The following is a 15,958-nucleotide window of genomic DNA, read 5'->3' as shown; positions in this document are numbered from 1 at the left end:
CCCCTACGCGCGGAATGGAGGAGTGGGTCTGTGCGCCTTCATTGAGTGGTCTTGGCGGGGACGAACCCCTGTGAAGATCCCGACCTCTGAGGCCGACGTCCATGAAAGGAAGGAGACCAAGCTTGTGACCGATACGTTTGTTGAGACGCTTGTTGCCGCTGGGGAAAGGAGCCGTTCCTCCCCCCACGGAACCGCCGCTGACCCCGAAGATGGCCCCTAGCATTCCCGCCGAACCGAGATTGGCGGGGCCGATCCTCGGGCAATTTATAAACCTTGTTGTCCCCCAAATCCTTGATGAGCTGGTCCAGCTCGTCTCCAAATAACAACTTACCCTTGAAGGGGAAGGCGCCCAAACGTGACTTAGAAGAGGCAACCGCCGCCCAGCGACGGAGCCGCAGCAGCTGCCTAGCAGAAACAGCCGAAGCCATAGTGCGAGCCGATGTCCGTAATAAATCATATAAGGCATCCGCTGTGTAGGCCACCACCGCCTCCACACAATTCGCCTGCTCCACTTCGGCCGGCGGGAGATCCTACGCTGTAAGCAACTGTTGACTCCAACGAAGAGTGGCCCTCTGCACCAAACTACTACAAGCAGCCGCTCGCACCCCTAAGGCCGCAACCTCAAAGATGCGCCTAAGGACTATCTCCAGCTTTCGGTCCTGGAGATCCTTCAACGCTATTCCCCCCGTGACGGGGATGGTGGTGTGTTTAACCACGGCCGCAACAGCCGAGTCCACGGAGGGAGATTTGAGGAGGTCCAAAGATTCCGCCGGCAAGGGATATAACTTGTCCATAGCTCTACTGACCCGGAGCGATGCATCGGGCACCTCCCATTCCTTAGAGACAATCTGGACCACTTTGTGATGGAAGGGAAAGGCTTGCGGGGGGGCTCGCAGGCCCGCCATAGCCACATCCGCCGTGGACATATCAGCTTCTTGGTGTGGGCCTGACAATTCTAACTCCTTCAAAACGTGAGAAATGAGATAAGGCAACTCGTCCTTCCCAAACAACCGAAGGATCTGGCCATCAATATCCCCCGTCCCTAACGTGGGATCCGGGGTGGGACTCAACTCCTCCTGAGCCACTGCTTCTTTTAGTGGTCGGGGGGCCCGAGCCCCCGCCGACCCCCGGTCTGGGGCTGCCGGCGCTGCCCTAGGTATCTTAGAAGGACTGGGTCCCTCCGGCTCCCACCCCGCTTCCGCTTCCAAAAAGGCCCTGTGTATGAGAAGCACAAACTTGGAGGAGAAAGGAATCGGCCCTTTCGAAAGCTCCTCCGCGGGTCGGGCAGGGGGGGGCCGAGGGGCTTCGGAATCGCACGTGCTGTGCGTGCTGAGGGCTGGTGGCGACGCCGGAGGGGAATTCTTCTCCTCTGAAGCCGTTTCATCAGCTGTGCCGGCGAGCCGCGTACACAAAATGGCCGCTGGCTCCTTCTCCGATGGGGGCGGGGCTGAAGATCGGGTCCCCATAACTCGCCGCTGCCGCGTCGACCGCAGGGGGAAAATACTGCGGCAGCGCTCGGCCCCCGAGAGGGTCCCTCGCCCCCTGGAAGGCATTGGGAGCAGAGACCCTCTCGGGAGAGTCGCGCCCCTGCCTTCCCACAGGCCGAGCAGGCCGAAGATCGAGGCATCAGAAGCAGGGCAGCAACACACAAAAAGCGCGCCAAACTAAGTTCAGCGCCACGAGGCAGCCAAACAAGTCGCCGGGTGACACCGCCACCCCCTCCGGGGTCCCAAGGCTAAGTGCGGCAGGCTGGGGCAATATAAAGAAGTGCACCGCCCGCCCCCAGCAGGACTCACGTGGCCAGCAACTTAGAAATTAGAAATAAGTTTCTCTTTTTTTTTTTTTCTTTAGGAAAGAGCGATGCCTCAGCCCCCTTCAGAGGCAAGCCTCTGGAATCACACAATAACTGTGAGGGGGGGAGGGTGACCGGCCCACCGGTAAACTCTCCCCCAATGCCTAATGGGACAGCACTGGCCGGGAAATTGTAAGAGGGCACTGCCCTGCAAGGCCTGCCTATAACCCTGCAAACGCGCAGCTCAGAGAAAGAAGGAAGACAACTTTTTTTTTTTTTTTTAAACAAAAAGAGCAAAGAAAAGAAACCAGTTGATCTGGTCAGGGAAGTTAAACCAAGAAACCTGGAATTCCCAGAAGAATTTGGATGAGACCAGGACCGCAGGTTATGCCTCTCGATCTGCTGGAGTCAGAGAAAATACTGAGGGATCGCAGGTGGCACTCCGGTATATCTAGGGGGTGTTTTCAGTTTTCTCTCTGACTCCATCTGCTGGAGAGGAGGCATAACCCAGCAGTCTGGACTGATCCTGGTACGTACAGGGAACCCACTTTCTAATCAAATGATTCTTTTTTACCTGTGAAATTAATCTTGGCTTTTCATAACACATTTTCAAAACCAATCCATAAGATCTATTTATTCCATCCTTCCAACCAAGATACCATAAATTTAACATGCTTATTTCATATCTTTTTTTACTACTACTATTTAGTTGAAGATTCTGAACAACACTACAATAAACAACAAAACAGAAAAATGACATCTTTATTGCCCCTCTTACCCAATATTTTGCTGATATTAGAGTTGTGCATGTCAGGAAATGCTTGGAGGATCTTCCTTCGCTCATCCTTAGCCCACACCATGAAAGCATTCATTGGACGTTTGATATGTGGTTCTGTATTACTGCGCCCTCTGGATTCCCGATAAATTCTGGATTCTGAAACATCTGCACTCCCTAAAAGCAAAAATAAATGAATCCAAATGATCTATGAATGTTTGTATTCCTACATTTAAATACATATACATTCACACATTTCATAAATATAATTGATAAAATAAAGATATTTCATATGTGATGTACTTAAATACAAATTGTTATAATGTAAACCGGAGTGAAGGCAACTCTGCTATACCTCGGAATATAAAAAAAACGCTAAATAAATAAATAAATAAATAAAATTCCTGTACAGTCTTGGTCTCTGAGTGATGTTCCTCTGGAACCTTCCTCCTTAAATTCTTTTGGAGGATTGGCGGAAGGGGGTGGGGGGAAGATTTAGATGCAAAATACATAAGATACAGTTTAGGGCCTGCAATTATGAGGTGCCTCTAAATATAAATAAAATTACTAAATTACAAGTTTCCATTTTGTTTTGCTAATATTATGGGTTAAGGAGGCAACAGCGGTTATGGGCCAGAGGGAATGCTATCAAAGTGACATCATGCAGGAGTAGTGAATGTGCATGATGGCAGCACCACATAAGTATAAGATCCAGGATGTCAGTGGTGAGTTCTGCAGCCAAGGGGGTGGTGGGGGAAGGGGATAGGTCATTACAGCAGGATCTCAGGGGCATATTCTTCATAGGTCAACATGCACAAGTGGATGTCAGAATAAAATCAGATAGGATGGATGCTACAGAGAGAGAAAATGGGCAGTAAGAATGGCAGTTAGGTAATAGGGCCCGAGGAGATGGTATTGGTGACTGAAAATCATGTCCTGAGAAGTTCAGGAATATGCAAAATGTATCTTCAAGAGCTCAACAGGGCAAGGATCCAGAGCTACAGAGATTGCATGTGGTGATAGTTCACCATGGAGGAGATTGCAGAGGCAGTGCAGAGGAGTGGTATGCCACTGGAGGTGAGACTGGTGCAACCAAATAGTGAGTGCTTCACAGGGGAGAACACCAGGCAAGGGGTAGCTGTAAGCAACATTATGGGGTTAGGTCATTGCAAACCAGATTGTTAATGCAATTAAAGAAGAACGTCAGGACTATAAAAGTGATGTTAATATCCTTTCGGGGACCAATGATCTCATTAGAAACATCATTTCCGCTGTCCAGAGAGATTTCCAGGCTTTGTAGAAGCTGCTTAGGCACAAGGTGAAGATCATTGCATTTTCAGAAGTATTACATTTTCATAGAAAGGGAGAGAAAAGGCTACACCTTATAGACAACTTCAATAAGAGGCTCAAAACCTGGTGTAAAGATCCTGGCCGGATCAGCATCTCCTGTGCTCGCACGGCCAGCGCAGCACAGTCGAGGCAGGAGCCCCGCTCCCTCGGCCCACTCTCTCCATGCCTAACTGCCGGACCAGAAGAACCGCCCACCCGATGGTGCCGGCCTATCCGAGGCCGGAATGGAGCCGGCGCAAAAAAGACGTGACTCACCAGCCTTTTAAAGCAGGGCTCTTCTTCAGGGGTTCCGCGTGCACGAAGGAGCGAGAACAAAAGGGCTGCCCCTTTGTGCGCCCATTCATGCGACACTCCGGAAATATTTAATGATTTTCCTCCCTCCTACAGTGGTCTCTGCAGGTAGCCATGGATGACAGCATCAATCTACTCAGCATACATCTTAAGATCCCAAGAGGATCACCTGAAAATTTGACTACACACCTCACCTCAACCAACCAAAGAACCAAAAACGAAATCACCAAGCATTAAGCACTAAAAACACAATGGAAAGAATGAAGCCCAGATGTAAAGAATGAAGCCCAGATAGCTGGGGCCAGACCTGAATACAGGCCACTTTTTCTGGATCCATTCTGAAACCGGTGCTGAAGATGATGTACCCCAGGAAGGGAGAGACTCTGCTTCAAATATGCACTTCTCTAGCTTCACATAGAGTTTATGGGCATGCAGGCACTGGAGTACCTGCTGGGCATTGCAAAGATGGGACATGAGGTCCTTAGAGAAGACCAGTACGTCATCAAGACAAACCACAATGTTGGTGTATAGCAGATTCTGAAAGATCTCATTCATCATCGATTGGAAGAGTGCCAGGGCGTTACACAGTCTGAAAGGCATCACCAATTATTCAAAGTGGCCGTCGCGGATATTAAAAACGGTCTTCCACTCATCTCCGGGTCTAATTCGGACTAGGTTGTACGTCCCCCAGAGGTCTAACTTGGTGAAAATTTGGGCTCCCTGAAGATGGTCCAATAATTCCGGGATGAGGGGCAAAGGGTACCTGTCCTTCCTTGTTATGGCGTTTAGCTCCCGGTTGGCCACAAAGAAAAATCCGGCTCCTGCAGGTGACATTGACGGGTGAATGAACCCCTCTCCAAATTCTCCTGAATGTATTTGGCCATGGCCTTGGTTTCGGGAAGGGCTAGGGGGTATACCCTTCCCCGTGGAGGGATGGTCCCAGGGAGCAACTTGATAGGGCAGTCAAACTGGCGATGTTCTGGCAGGATTTCCGTGTTCTCCTTGGAGAATACATTGGTGTAGCTGGCATACTGTGGAGGTAAACCCACTGAAGTGGTAGCAAGAGGCACCAAGAAAGAGCATGTAACTGGGAGGAGGCACTGTTGGTGGCATTGAGGGCCCCATTTGGCCAGCTGAAGCATCTCCCAATCGATCATGGGAGAGTGCCGTTGAAGCTATGGTAACCCGTGGACAATCGGACAGACGGCCCTTTCAATCATACGAAACGTTATTTCTTCGACATGCAACATGCCAGTCCAGAGGCACACGGGAAGAATGGTCCTGGTGATCAACCCTGGAAGGGGGTCCCCCGAGATCGAGGGGCCACTAACGGGGTATCCCGCAGTACTGTGGGTAGGTTGAGATGATCAACCAGACTTGTCATAATGAAATTCCCCTCTGCGCCTGAGTCCAGAAGGGCCAAGGTGAAGAACTCTAGTTGGTTCATGAGGAGGGCTACTGGGAGAATGAGTTGGGGAGCAGACCTGGTGAAACTTAGAACCACCTCCCCGGTTGGTCCTAGGCCTGGAAGTTTCCCGACGTTTCAGGACATCAGGCCAGGAAATGCCCCTTCACTGTGCAGTACAGGCATAGACCCAGGATCCGATGACTGTGCCTCTCTTCAGGTGTCATGGGACTTCTTCCCAACTGCATGGGCTCTTCCTGCCTGGTTGTATCAGGTGTTGGAGGAGGTGTCGACAGGGGTTTGGAAAAAGATGGAGTGAGAGGGACTGATCTGCGAGGTCCCTGCAACTCCCGGCAAGATCAATGAGCGCATTCAGAGATTCCGGAAGGTCCTGAGCTGCCAACTCATTTTTAATGCAGGAGGATAGACCTTATAAGAAGATGCTTCTCAGACTATCTTCTCGCCAGTTTAGCTCTGTGGCCATGGTCCGGAACTTGTTGGCGTAGCCGGAAAGCGGTCGTGCCCCTTGCCGGAGGTGGAGGATATCAGAGCCAGTGGCAGCCAAGTGACCAGGATCATCAAAAGTCTGCTTGAACACCTGGACAAAGCATTGGAGGACCTGGAGGAACAGATCCCCTCGTTCACATACGAGGGATGCCCAGGCCAAAGCCTTGCCATCCAGGAGGGAGAGGATGAAGCTGGTCTTTATGGTATCAAAATAAAATTGTGCAGGCTGCAACGAGAAGTGCATGAAGCACTGATTGAGAAAACCCCAGCATTGCCCTGGGTCACCGGCATATTGGAGGGGGGGGGGGGAGCCGGTAATGGGACAGAGAAGATGGCGGGGTGCTGGCAAAGCAGGAGATGCACTTGGGGCTGCGGTGGCATCTAGGCGGGCGTTCAAACATTGTAAGGAGGCTGCCAATATCTCCAAGAATTGCTGCTGCTGCTGCTGCTGCTGAATTTTCAATGCTATGCCTGGGATGGCCTGTAGGCCTGAAAGGTCCACCGGGTCTATGGCCTCAGCAAACTGTTATGCCACTGCGAAATCAGTGGACCCTTGGGCCGAGACGAGGTCGGTGCTTCCTGTAGGCTTCCTACAGGCCCTCGTCATCGGGAAGTGGATGCTGAAGATGGAGACCCAACCGGACCTTCATCTTAGCAGCCCACGTTCCCCGCAGGTTGAGCCCTTGGGTGCCGGGGCCAAAAGGACTTAGGAGCGGGTCTCTGGTCAAAGATGAGTCTGAAGACGGGAGGTGAAAGCAGAGCGAAGTGTGCCAGAGGTCAGGGCTGGCAGCGGGCAGGAGGATCAAAAGACGGGCCAGAGGTCAAGGCAGGCAGCAGGCGAGGCAGAATCCAGGAATGAGCCAAGACAAAACTGGAGGAGCAAGCCGAAGGGATGAGGAAGCAGAACACATGGAGGCAGAAACTGGAACATATGGATATGGAGCTGGAAGACACGGGGGCAGGAGCTGGAACACACGGAGGCAGGAACGCAGAGCATCCAGTAACTCAAGGTGAGTGGGACCTGCTGCTGAGGCAAAGGTTGGGCAGCAGGATCTGCCTTTAGTGCTGGAGTTGGCGATCACATCCGGGACCGTGGGAGGTCTTTCCTGCTGCAGTCTCTTTAAATTGGGGGTGGAGCCACACGCGCACGCCTAGCAGGAGCTGGGGCTGGTGGCGCGGCAGCGGCAAGATCGGCTTCCCTTTGCGTTGGGAGAAGGCGACGGCGGCAGCCTGGGGAGCTGCGTGGAGGGCCTGGACTGGCTCGGGGGGGTGAGTGTGGCCGGCCGCGAATATCCGTGGCCAGCTACCGTAACAATCTTAATCCTTCCACTAAGTTTGTCCTGCTCTCTCAATTCCCCATGCTGTTCTCATCAGTCTTCTTTATTCCCCTCATCCTGACCCCACCAGTCTCTCTCACTCCTCAACCCTCACCCTATCCCCACCAGTTTCTGACCAGTATCTCCCTCTCTCTCTCCCATGGTCTGACCAGTGTCTGTTTCTATCTCTCTCGCTCTCAATCCCCCACCCTATCCTCAACTGCAACTCCAGCATAATATTCTTCACCCTTGCAAGAACTATGATGGAGCTTGGTGACACCAAAATAACACTTCCAGTACCCTTATTGTCTCACCCTCTGCCTAGCACCAGTATCACCCTGACATCATTTTTTTAAATTTCCCCATTGCCCCTCTCTCTCCCTCATAACCTCCTACCTAATGCTTTCTGTTACCCATTCTTGCCCCTACTCCTTCACAAGCTCTGACTCTATCATTGTCCTCTCTCTTTGTCACCTATTTCTGTCTCTCAGGCACATACTCATCAATACCTTTGCCTCACAGCACGCCCACCCTGACATTGTTTCTGGTTCTATCATCCTTCATCACCACCTCTAACTTTCTTTCATATACACCCTCCCCCTCTGGCTTACTTGCACCTTTCTAATGACAATTCCCTTTAATTATTTGTAACCCCACCATGGTGTACCTGTCCTGCACGGGTGGGGCCACAAAAGTATTTGTTTCTCTTTGGGGCTGGAACCTCTCTCTGACCAGCTCTTTCACATTCCCTCTTACTCCCAGGGCTGGATCCTTTGTAGAGGGGGGGGGGGGGGGAGCGATTTCCAGGGCTCATTGTGACAGGGTGATATTTGTACACATTCCTTTTTGTCTTTTGTGTTCCCTTGGGGAGGATGTTTGTCCTTAAAATGGGTGCAGTTAATATTAAATAAAGACTCTTGAGTCACTGTGTTAGTGTCTGTAGTGCTTGGTCACACACAGAGCTTTGTGGCAAGTGCATTTTTTGGTCATGCAACATTAGCATTATATTTCTCTGCACAGGGGCTAACTAGTCTGCCAGTCTGCCCATTCACACCAGTTTTCCAATCCCTCAGAGATTTTTTGTGCTTATTCAATGCTTTCTTGAATTCAGATACTGTGTTTGTTTGCATCACCTTCATCCAGAAACCCAAGCATAAATGGATTACATTGGGTTCTGGTAGGTAAAGAATAAGACCCAGATGCAGGTCAAAGATCTCAGAAAACAACCTGCATTCAACACCTTTGATTTTAATTGTTTTACAGTACCTTTTGATCTTACCCTTTACTATTTTCTATCATTTCCTATAAATGGGTCTAAGACCTTTTAACCCCAATCACATCAAGAGATTCTATATGTATGCTAAGTAACACGTAAATACCAAAGCACTGTGGTGATGTGTGCTCAGGGCTCAGGAATGTTATAGATACCACAGAAACTGTGAGAAGTAATACCAAATAAGAGCAAAGGGGAAATGGGCGTGACAGAGATAAGAACAGTATAAAGTTTTGGTTAGAACAAAGAAACATTGGGCTGGCATCTTTTCTCTACTTTACAGGCAGCTGGTGGAGATCTGTTCCAGTACCTCAGAAAAATGACTGTGCAGTGTTTTAAATTTACTTTTACTTTAAGTTCTTTAATAGTAAGAAGACTGCTTAAGTTGTTCTTTAAGAAAAACTGGATTAACATTCTGGTAGCAGAGGATGGTTAAGAGAAGAAAGGAAACAAGTAGTGTTAATGGCCATTAAACTGTATGAGGAAAATAGGTGGGTTAATGAGTGTGAGTTTTGAGTAAGAAATTGTGGTATCAAGTGGTTTACTTTTACAACAGGATTGTGTCGCAGCATCGAGTGAATTTACTTGTGCTGCTAGGCTATGACTGTACCAAGTGAAATTACTTGTGCATCGTATGGAAGTCGAGTGAAGACGTAACAGCTGTGGGGGATCGTGGTATTGAGTGGAGTTACTTGTGCCTACCAAGTGAGCTACTTGTGCGGCAGGAGGGAAACAAAAAAAAAAAAAGCAGACGACATGAGAGAGAACTTTCAACACATCTGCTTTATATTTACTTTGCTTTGGAATTTTATCTTGCCTCTGGATCTCAGATCTCTCTATCCTGCTTTCCTGCAATGTTTTTCTAAGATTACCTTCTCATAAGGATAGCAACTCCTTTCATGGTTGCATCTCCAGGGTGGCTTTTATGCTAGGCAATTCTTTCTTCCTTAATGCTAGGTTTTGGAACCATAACTTGTAAAGATCTGAGGTACTTGTAATAAACATGAGCTCCGTTATTGCTTTAAGTAAAGTGATAGATGAAAATCCTCTTTTGTGTAAAGAAATAATAAGATTGAAATGGATGAAATGGGCATAGGGGCGGGGGGAGGCTCCCTCAATGTCTCAGCATTGAAGGGATTGTTTCAGGCAATAGGAAAAAGAAAGGTCATTTTCCAAAGAAATTAGAACAACACTTGCATTTCTTAGATCTCTGGTCTAAGTGTTTGCATTATCCATCACCTAATACTGTGTCTGAAAGCTCTCCCCCTTCTCCCCTTCTCCCTTGCCAGACTGTGCCTGTGGATTCAAAGGAGTCAAAGGATTCACTGGAAGAATTCCCTAAACTTTACCCAAATTTAAATAATGCAAAATTAGATGAATCTGCAGCAGGGAGAATTCATATTAAGGGCCAAATAGATGCAGACCTGATTTGCTCTGCTACTAATTTAAATGAGAGTGTTCCAGGGCACAATGCCATTCAGGAGAAGGTTAAAGAAGCAGGGTTAATTAATCAAACTTCTGAGGAATGTGCCTCTGTGGGAAGAAAAAGAGCAATCATAGATTTAGGGTGTTCACTACAGGAACTAGATAGTCATATCAGAGAATTTCAGAAAACGATAACACCCACAATATCACAACAGCATCAGGAAAGGGTAGAAGGCAGAACTGCGTGATCACAATTTCAAAAGAAAAGAAACAGTGGTAAAAGTGCAGAATCCATTTCTTTTATCCAGTACAGCAGACATTTATTTATTTTTAGATTTTTATATACCGGTGTTCCTATATGAAATAAAGATCACATCTAAGGAGGTAATGGCTGAGCATGAGGGATCTCATTTGTTTGTAGATCCTTGGGTTGATAATTTAGCGGACAGAAGGAATGCAGCAACAAATGATCCCAAATTCCCAGGAGGGCTCTTTTGAACACACTCATATGAATATTGCTCTTTTCTTTCTCCCAATTCACCCCTATCTTTGGGAACCACTGAGAGATCTTTTCCATACTCAAAAATATTTTGCTGCCTTAGTTTCAAGCAGATGGGAAGCAGCTAAAGAGAAAATTGAGGACTATTTAGCTACATTTCAGGATGCATGGTTAAAAGAAATTGACACCAAATTTAATTAAGTTAACCAGTTGCCATTAGGGATGTGCATTCATTTGCGACGAAATAGGAAATAGAGACGATATTTCCTATTTCATCGAGGTTCGGGAGGGTGAAGAAACGATAAGAAAACCCACAAAATTTAGTGTGGTTTTCTTATCGTATTTCAGAGGGGGGGAGAAAGGGCATATTAAAAAAAACCAAAACCTAAACTCACCCCAACCCTTCAAATTTAATTAATTGTAACCCCCCACCCTTTTGACCACCCAAGACTTGCCCGACCCCCCCAAGACTTACTCCCAATCGATCATTGATGAAGCTCACTAAAAGGAAGGTGAGACAGGTAAGATGGCTCTCTGAGGAGCGGATAGCCCTAGGTGTAACAAGGCCCCTGAGGAGCGGGTACCGTGATCACCCAGATAGGAACAGCGAGACAAGTCCCAGAATGGCGGAATTGAGCAGGACAGGAATCCTTGCTAATTCGTAGCTTAGATGGTCAGCTGAGTTTAAGCATAGTAAGCGGGTGACGTCATGCAGTGGGGACGCCCCCAAGGTTCCCGCTATGACATGTACAAGAAGGGGGCAGGTGCGCGCGCGTGCCCTAGGTTACCCTGGATGCAAGAAGGGTGCCAGGAGCGCCCACGCCATCCTGGGCACACCATGGGGGTCGGCGTATGCAAGCGGAGACAGCCATCCTCCCTAGACTCGGTGCTGTATGAAGAAAGGAGGTAAGCAACAAAGATCACAGCTGCCTGCGACCGATGGGCGCAACAGATAGGTGCAAGACAGGCTAACAGAGTGGAGATAGTCTAGTCCCTGTGGTTTTGATAGGGCCAAGACAGGCTGGCAGAGAAGAGGTAGTCAGGTCGCTGTGGTTTTGATAGGGGCAAGACAAGCTGGCAGAGCGGAAGTAGTCAGGTCGCTGTGGTTTTGATAGGGGCAAGACAGGCTGGCAGAGCAGAGGTAGTCTAGTACCTGTGGTTTTGATAGGGCAAGACAGGCTGGCAGAGAGGAGGTAGTCTGGTCCCTGTGGGTTTGACAGGGGCAAGACAGGCTGGCAGAGCGGAGGTAGTCTGGTCCCTGTGGTTTTGATAGGGACAAGACAGGCTGGCAGAGCGGAGGTAGTCAGGTCGCTATGGTTTTGATAGGGGCAAGACAGGCTGACAGAGCGGAGGTAGTCTTGTCCCTGTGGGTTTGATAGGGGCAAGACAGGCTGGCAGAGCAGAGGAGGTATAGTCCCTGTGGTGTTGATAGGGGAAAGACAAGGAGGCAAGACAAGACGAGGCTCAGCCCGTGGATGGTGTTAGGCCGGGAGTAGTGGCCCCCAATGCGCCGGGATCAGGACTTCTCAAAGTTGGGTTGTTTGTGAATGCAGCCGAAAGTGGGTGGTAAGCTCCATCTAAGGCTAAATACCGGCACGAGATCGATAGTCAACAAGTAGTTCAATAAAAAAAAGTGCAGTAAAAAAAAGCCTGGCTGCCTGGTAGGCACAGCAGCAAAAAAGAACAAATATCTTTTTCAGCAATAGAAAATTAATTGTAGTAAACTAGCAATAGCAACTGAATAAAGATTTGAGACACTGAGAGTGCTCAAACAGCAAACAACCTTCTCAGATAGAACCTAAGAAGAAAGTGCACTGTGGTATGCTTGGTTAAGGTAGAAATACAGCAGGAACAGCATCACAGAGCACTGAGAGCAGCGAGTGGCTGAATTAGAAAAATGATTTGAGTTCAAGAAGGCGTGAAACCGCTAAGAGTTTGGACTGACCGGGGCGGAGGATCCCCCTTGGGCAGGGAACTCCTTCCACATGGCCCCAGCCCCCGCAGGGCACATTTCCTCCATGGCGATGTGCCGCAAGCGGCTCTGGCTTGGCTGGGAAGGCCTCGGGTGGGGGCATGCGGCTCACTGCTCGGGTGGAGCGTGTTATAGCCCCCCGCCCGGCAGCAGATTTGCTGTTTCCCCAGGGGCCGAGGGAGATGACCACCACTGCACCCTCCTCTGGACCCCCCCCCTCGTGAGGGGAGCGGGGTGAAGGGGGAAGGGGGCCCCCTGCTTGCGGCGTGACTGTCAACCGGGGCGTACTGTCCACCACACCCATCTTGAAACATGGACCGAGGTTTAACATGAGTGCTAGGACCTGAAACTATGCCTGGGTGGGGTGGAGCCGCTGAGGGTGCAGATCTTGGTGGTAGTAGGAAATATTCAAACAAGAGCCCCGGGGAGATTTCTCTTTTCTTTGTGTAGGAAAGGGCTCCCTGGAATGGGTTTGCCCCCAGAGTGAGGCCCGAGCCTTTGTAGTGTGGAGAAGTGGAGGAGGTTTCCATGTGAACGGCGGTTCAACATGGGTCAGCAGGTACTAAGAAATAGGCGACAACCAGGGAGAGTTCCCTTTCCTTTGTGCAGGAAAGGGCTCCAAGGAATGGGTGGACCCCCAGAGTGGGGCCCAAGCCTTGGTAAGTGTTCTGAATTGGAGAAGGTTTCCATGTGAACAGCGGTTCAACATGGGTCAGCGGGAACTAAGAGATAGGCAACACCCGGGGAGAGTTCCCTTTCCTTTGTGCAGGAAAGGGCTCCCTGGAATTGGTTCGCCCCTAGAGTGGGGCCCGAGCCTCGGCAAGTGTGGTGAAGTGGAGGAGTTTTCTATGTGAACAGCGATTCAACGTGGGTCAGCGGGTACTAAGAGATAGGCGACACAAGGGGAGAGTTCCCTTTCCTTTGTGCAGGAAAAGGTTCCCTGAAATGGGTTCGCCCCCAGAGTGAGAACGAGCCTCGGAAAATGTTGCGAAGTGGAGGAGATTTCCATGTGAACAGCGGTTCAACATGGGTCAGCAGGTACTAAGAGATAGGCAACACCTGGGGAGAGTTACCTTTCCTTTGTGCAAAAAAGGGCTCCCTGGAATGGGTTCTCCCCCAGACTGGGGCCCAAGCCTCGGCAAGTGTGGAGAAGTGGAGGAGGTTTCCATGTGAACAGCGGTTCAACTTGGGTCTGCAGGTACTAAGAGACTGGCGACACCCGGGGAGAGTTCCCTTTCCTTTGTGCATGAAAGAGCTCCCTGAACTAGGTTCACCCCCAGAGTGAGTCCTGAGCCTTGGCAAGTGTGGTGAAGTAGAGAAGGTTTCCATGTGAACAGAGGCTCAACATGGGTTAACGGGTACTAATAGGTGAGCCCCGGACAGAACGTGGAAAGGGAGCCTGCGCCACCTACTTTTCCTCTCCCACTACGACCTCAGATCAAATGTTGCGACCGGCAGAATTGACGGAAGGGCACCACGAGGAAGATGAACATGTTCCAGCTCTTCGTCATTCAGTTGATTACTGCTGCCATACTGTGCAAGGCGGGGCGAGAAACAGATGGACCTGCGACTCTTAGCGGTGGATCACTCGGCTCTTGCATCGATAAAGAACGCAGTTTTCGAGACCTCAATGCCCTCCCTGTACAGAACGCAGAAAGGGAGCGGGCGCCTCCTCCTTTTCCTCTCCCACTAAGACCTCAGATCAGATGTGGCGATCGGCTGAATTTCAGCATATTATTAAGCAGAGGAAAAGAAACTAACAGGGTTCCCTCAGTAACAGCGAGTGAAGAGGGAAGAGCCCAGCACAGAATACCCGCCTGTCCAGCGGGCGCAGGACATGTGGCATACAGATGAACGCATCTGCGGCGCCGCTCAGGGGCCCAAGACCTTCTGATTGAGGCTGGAGATGACCTTTCTGCTAAATGTGGTTCTCGAGAGGACTTTGTAATTGTGAGCTAAGACCTGCAGCAAATGCATGAAACCCATGTTCTCCAATACCTGCAGGGGCTGGTCATCAAGGGCAATCATTTACTGGATGCACAGCGGTTGAGATCAGGCCCTTGTAGTGACGTAAGGGCTGAACCGAGGACAGACAGGTACAGCGATTAAAGCCTGGCCCTTGTAGTGACGTAAGGGCTGTACAGTGGATGAACAGGCACAGTGTTTGGGGTCAAGCCCCAGTAATGACTTAAGGACTGGACGAACAGACACAGCGTTTGAGATCAGGCCCTTGTAGTAACTTAAGGGCTGGACAGACAGGTACAGCGGTTGAAGTCATGCCCTTGTAGTAACGTAAGGGCTGGATGGATAGGCACAGTGGTTGGGGTTAGGACCTTGTATTGACTTAAAGGCTGGACAGACCAGCACACTGTTTGGGGGTCAGGCCCTTGTAGTGACATAAGGGCTGCACAGACAGGCACAGCGGTTGAGTTCAGGCCCTTGTAGTGATGTAAGGGCTGGACAGTGGACAGACAGGCACAGCGGTTGAGGTCAAGTACTTGTACTGACTTAAGGGATGGACGGATAGGCACATTGTTTGGGGTCAAGCTCCAGTAGTGACTTAAGGACTGGACGAACAGGCACAGTGTTTGGGGTCAGGCCCTTGTAGTAACTTAAGGGCAGGACAGACAGGCACAGCATTTGGGGTCAGGCCCTTGTCAATACAGGCACGGCATTTGGCGTGAGGCCCTTGTAGTGACTTAAGGGCTGGATGGACTGGCACAGAGGTTGAGGTCAGGCCCTTGTAGTGACATAACGGCTGGACAGTGGACAGACAGACACAGCATTTGGGGTCAGACCCTTGTAGTGTCTTAAGGACTGGACAGACAGGCACGGCGGATGAGGTCAGGACTTTGTGGTGACATAAAGGCTGGACGGACAAGCATAGCGGTTGAGGTCAGGCCTTTGTTGTTACATAAGGGCTGGACATTAGACAGACAGGCACATAGATTGAGGTCTGGCCCTTCTAGTGATTTAAGGGCTTGAAAGACAGCTTCAGCGTTTGGGGTCAGGCTCTTGTAGTGACTTAAGGGCTGGACTGACAGGCACAGCGGTTGAGTTCTAGCCCTTGTAGTGACTTATGGGCTGGACAGACAGGCACAGGCTTTAGGGTCAGGCACTTGCAGTGAATTAAGGACTGGACAGATAGGCTCAGTGTTTGGGGTCAAGCCCTTGTAGAGACTTAAGAGCTGGACAGACAGGCACAGTGGTTGTGGTCAGGCCCTTGAAGTGATGTAAAGGCTAGACGGACAGGAACATCGATTGAGGTCAGGGCCTTGTAGTGACATAAGGGCTGGACAGTGAACAGACAGGCACAGTGGTTGAGATCAGGCCTTTGCAGTGACTTAAGGGCT

At 49.9% G+C, this 15,958-nt stretch overlaps 1 protein-coding gene across 1 annotated transcript in view; it reads right to left on the bottom strand.

Moving 5' to 3' along the window:
• Positions 1 to 15,958, bottom strand: part of SOX5 (SRY-box transcription factor 5) — a 1,631,810-nt gene that overhangs the window by 281,536 nt on the left and 1,334,316 nt on the right. The window contains 1 exon segment of the mRNA XM_029600160.1: positions 2,571 to 2,744. Within this exon segment, the coding sequence (XP_029456020.1) occupies positions 2,571 to 2,744 (174 nt within the window).

This window comes from Rhinatrema bivittatum, chromosome 4, assembly GCF_901001135.1.
Source record: "Rhinatrema bivittatum chromosome 4, aRhiBiv1.1, whole genome shotgun sequence".
Classification (NCBI taxonomy): Eukaryota; Metazoa; Chordata; class Amphibia; order Gymnophiona; family Rhinatrematidae; genus Rhinatrema; species Rhinatrema bivittatum.
The sequence above is the reverse complement of the archived record's forward strand: the minus strand, read 5'-3'. Positions and strand labels throughout refer to the sequence as shown.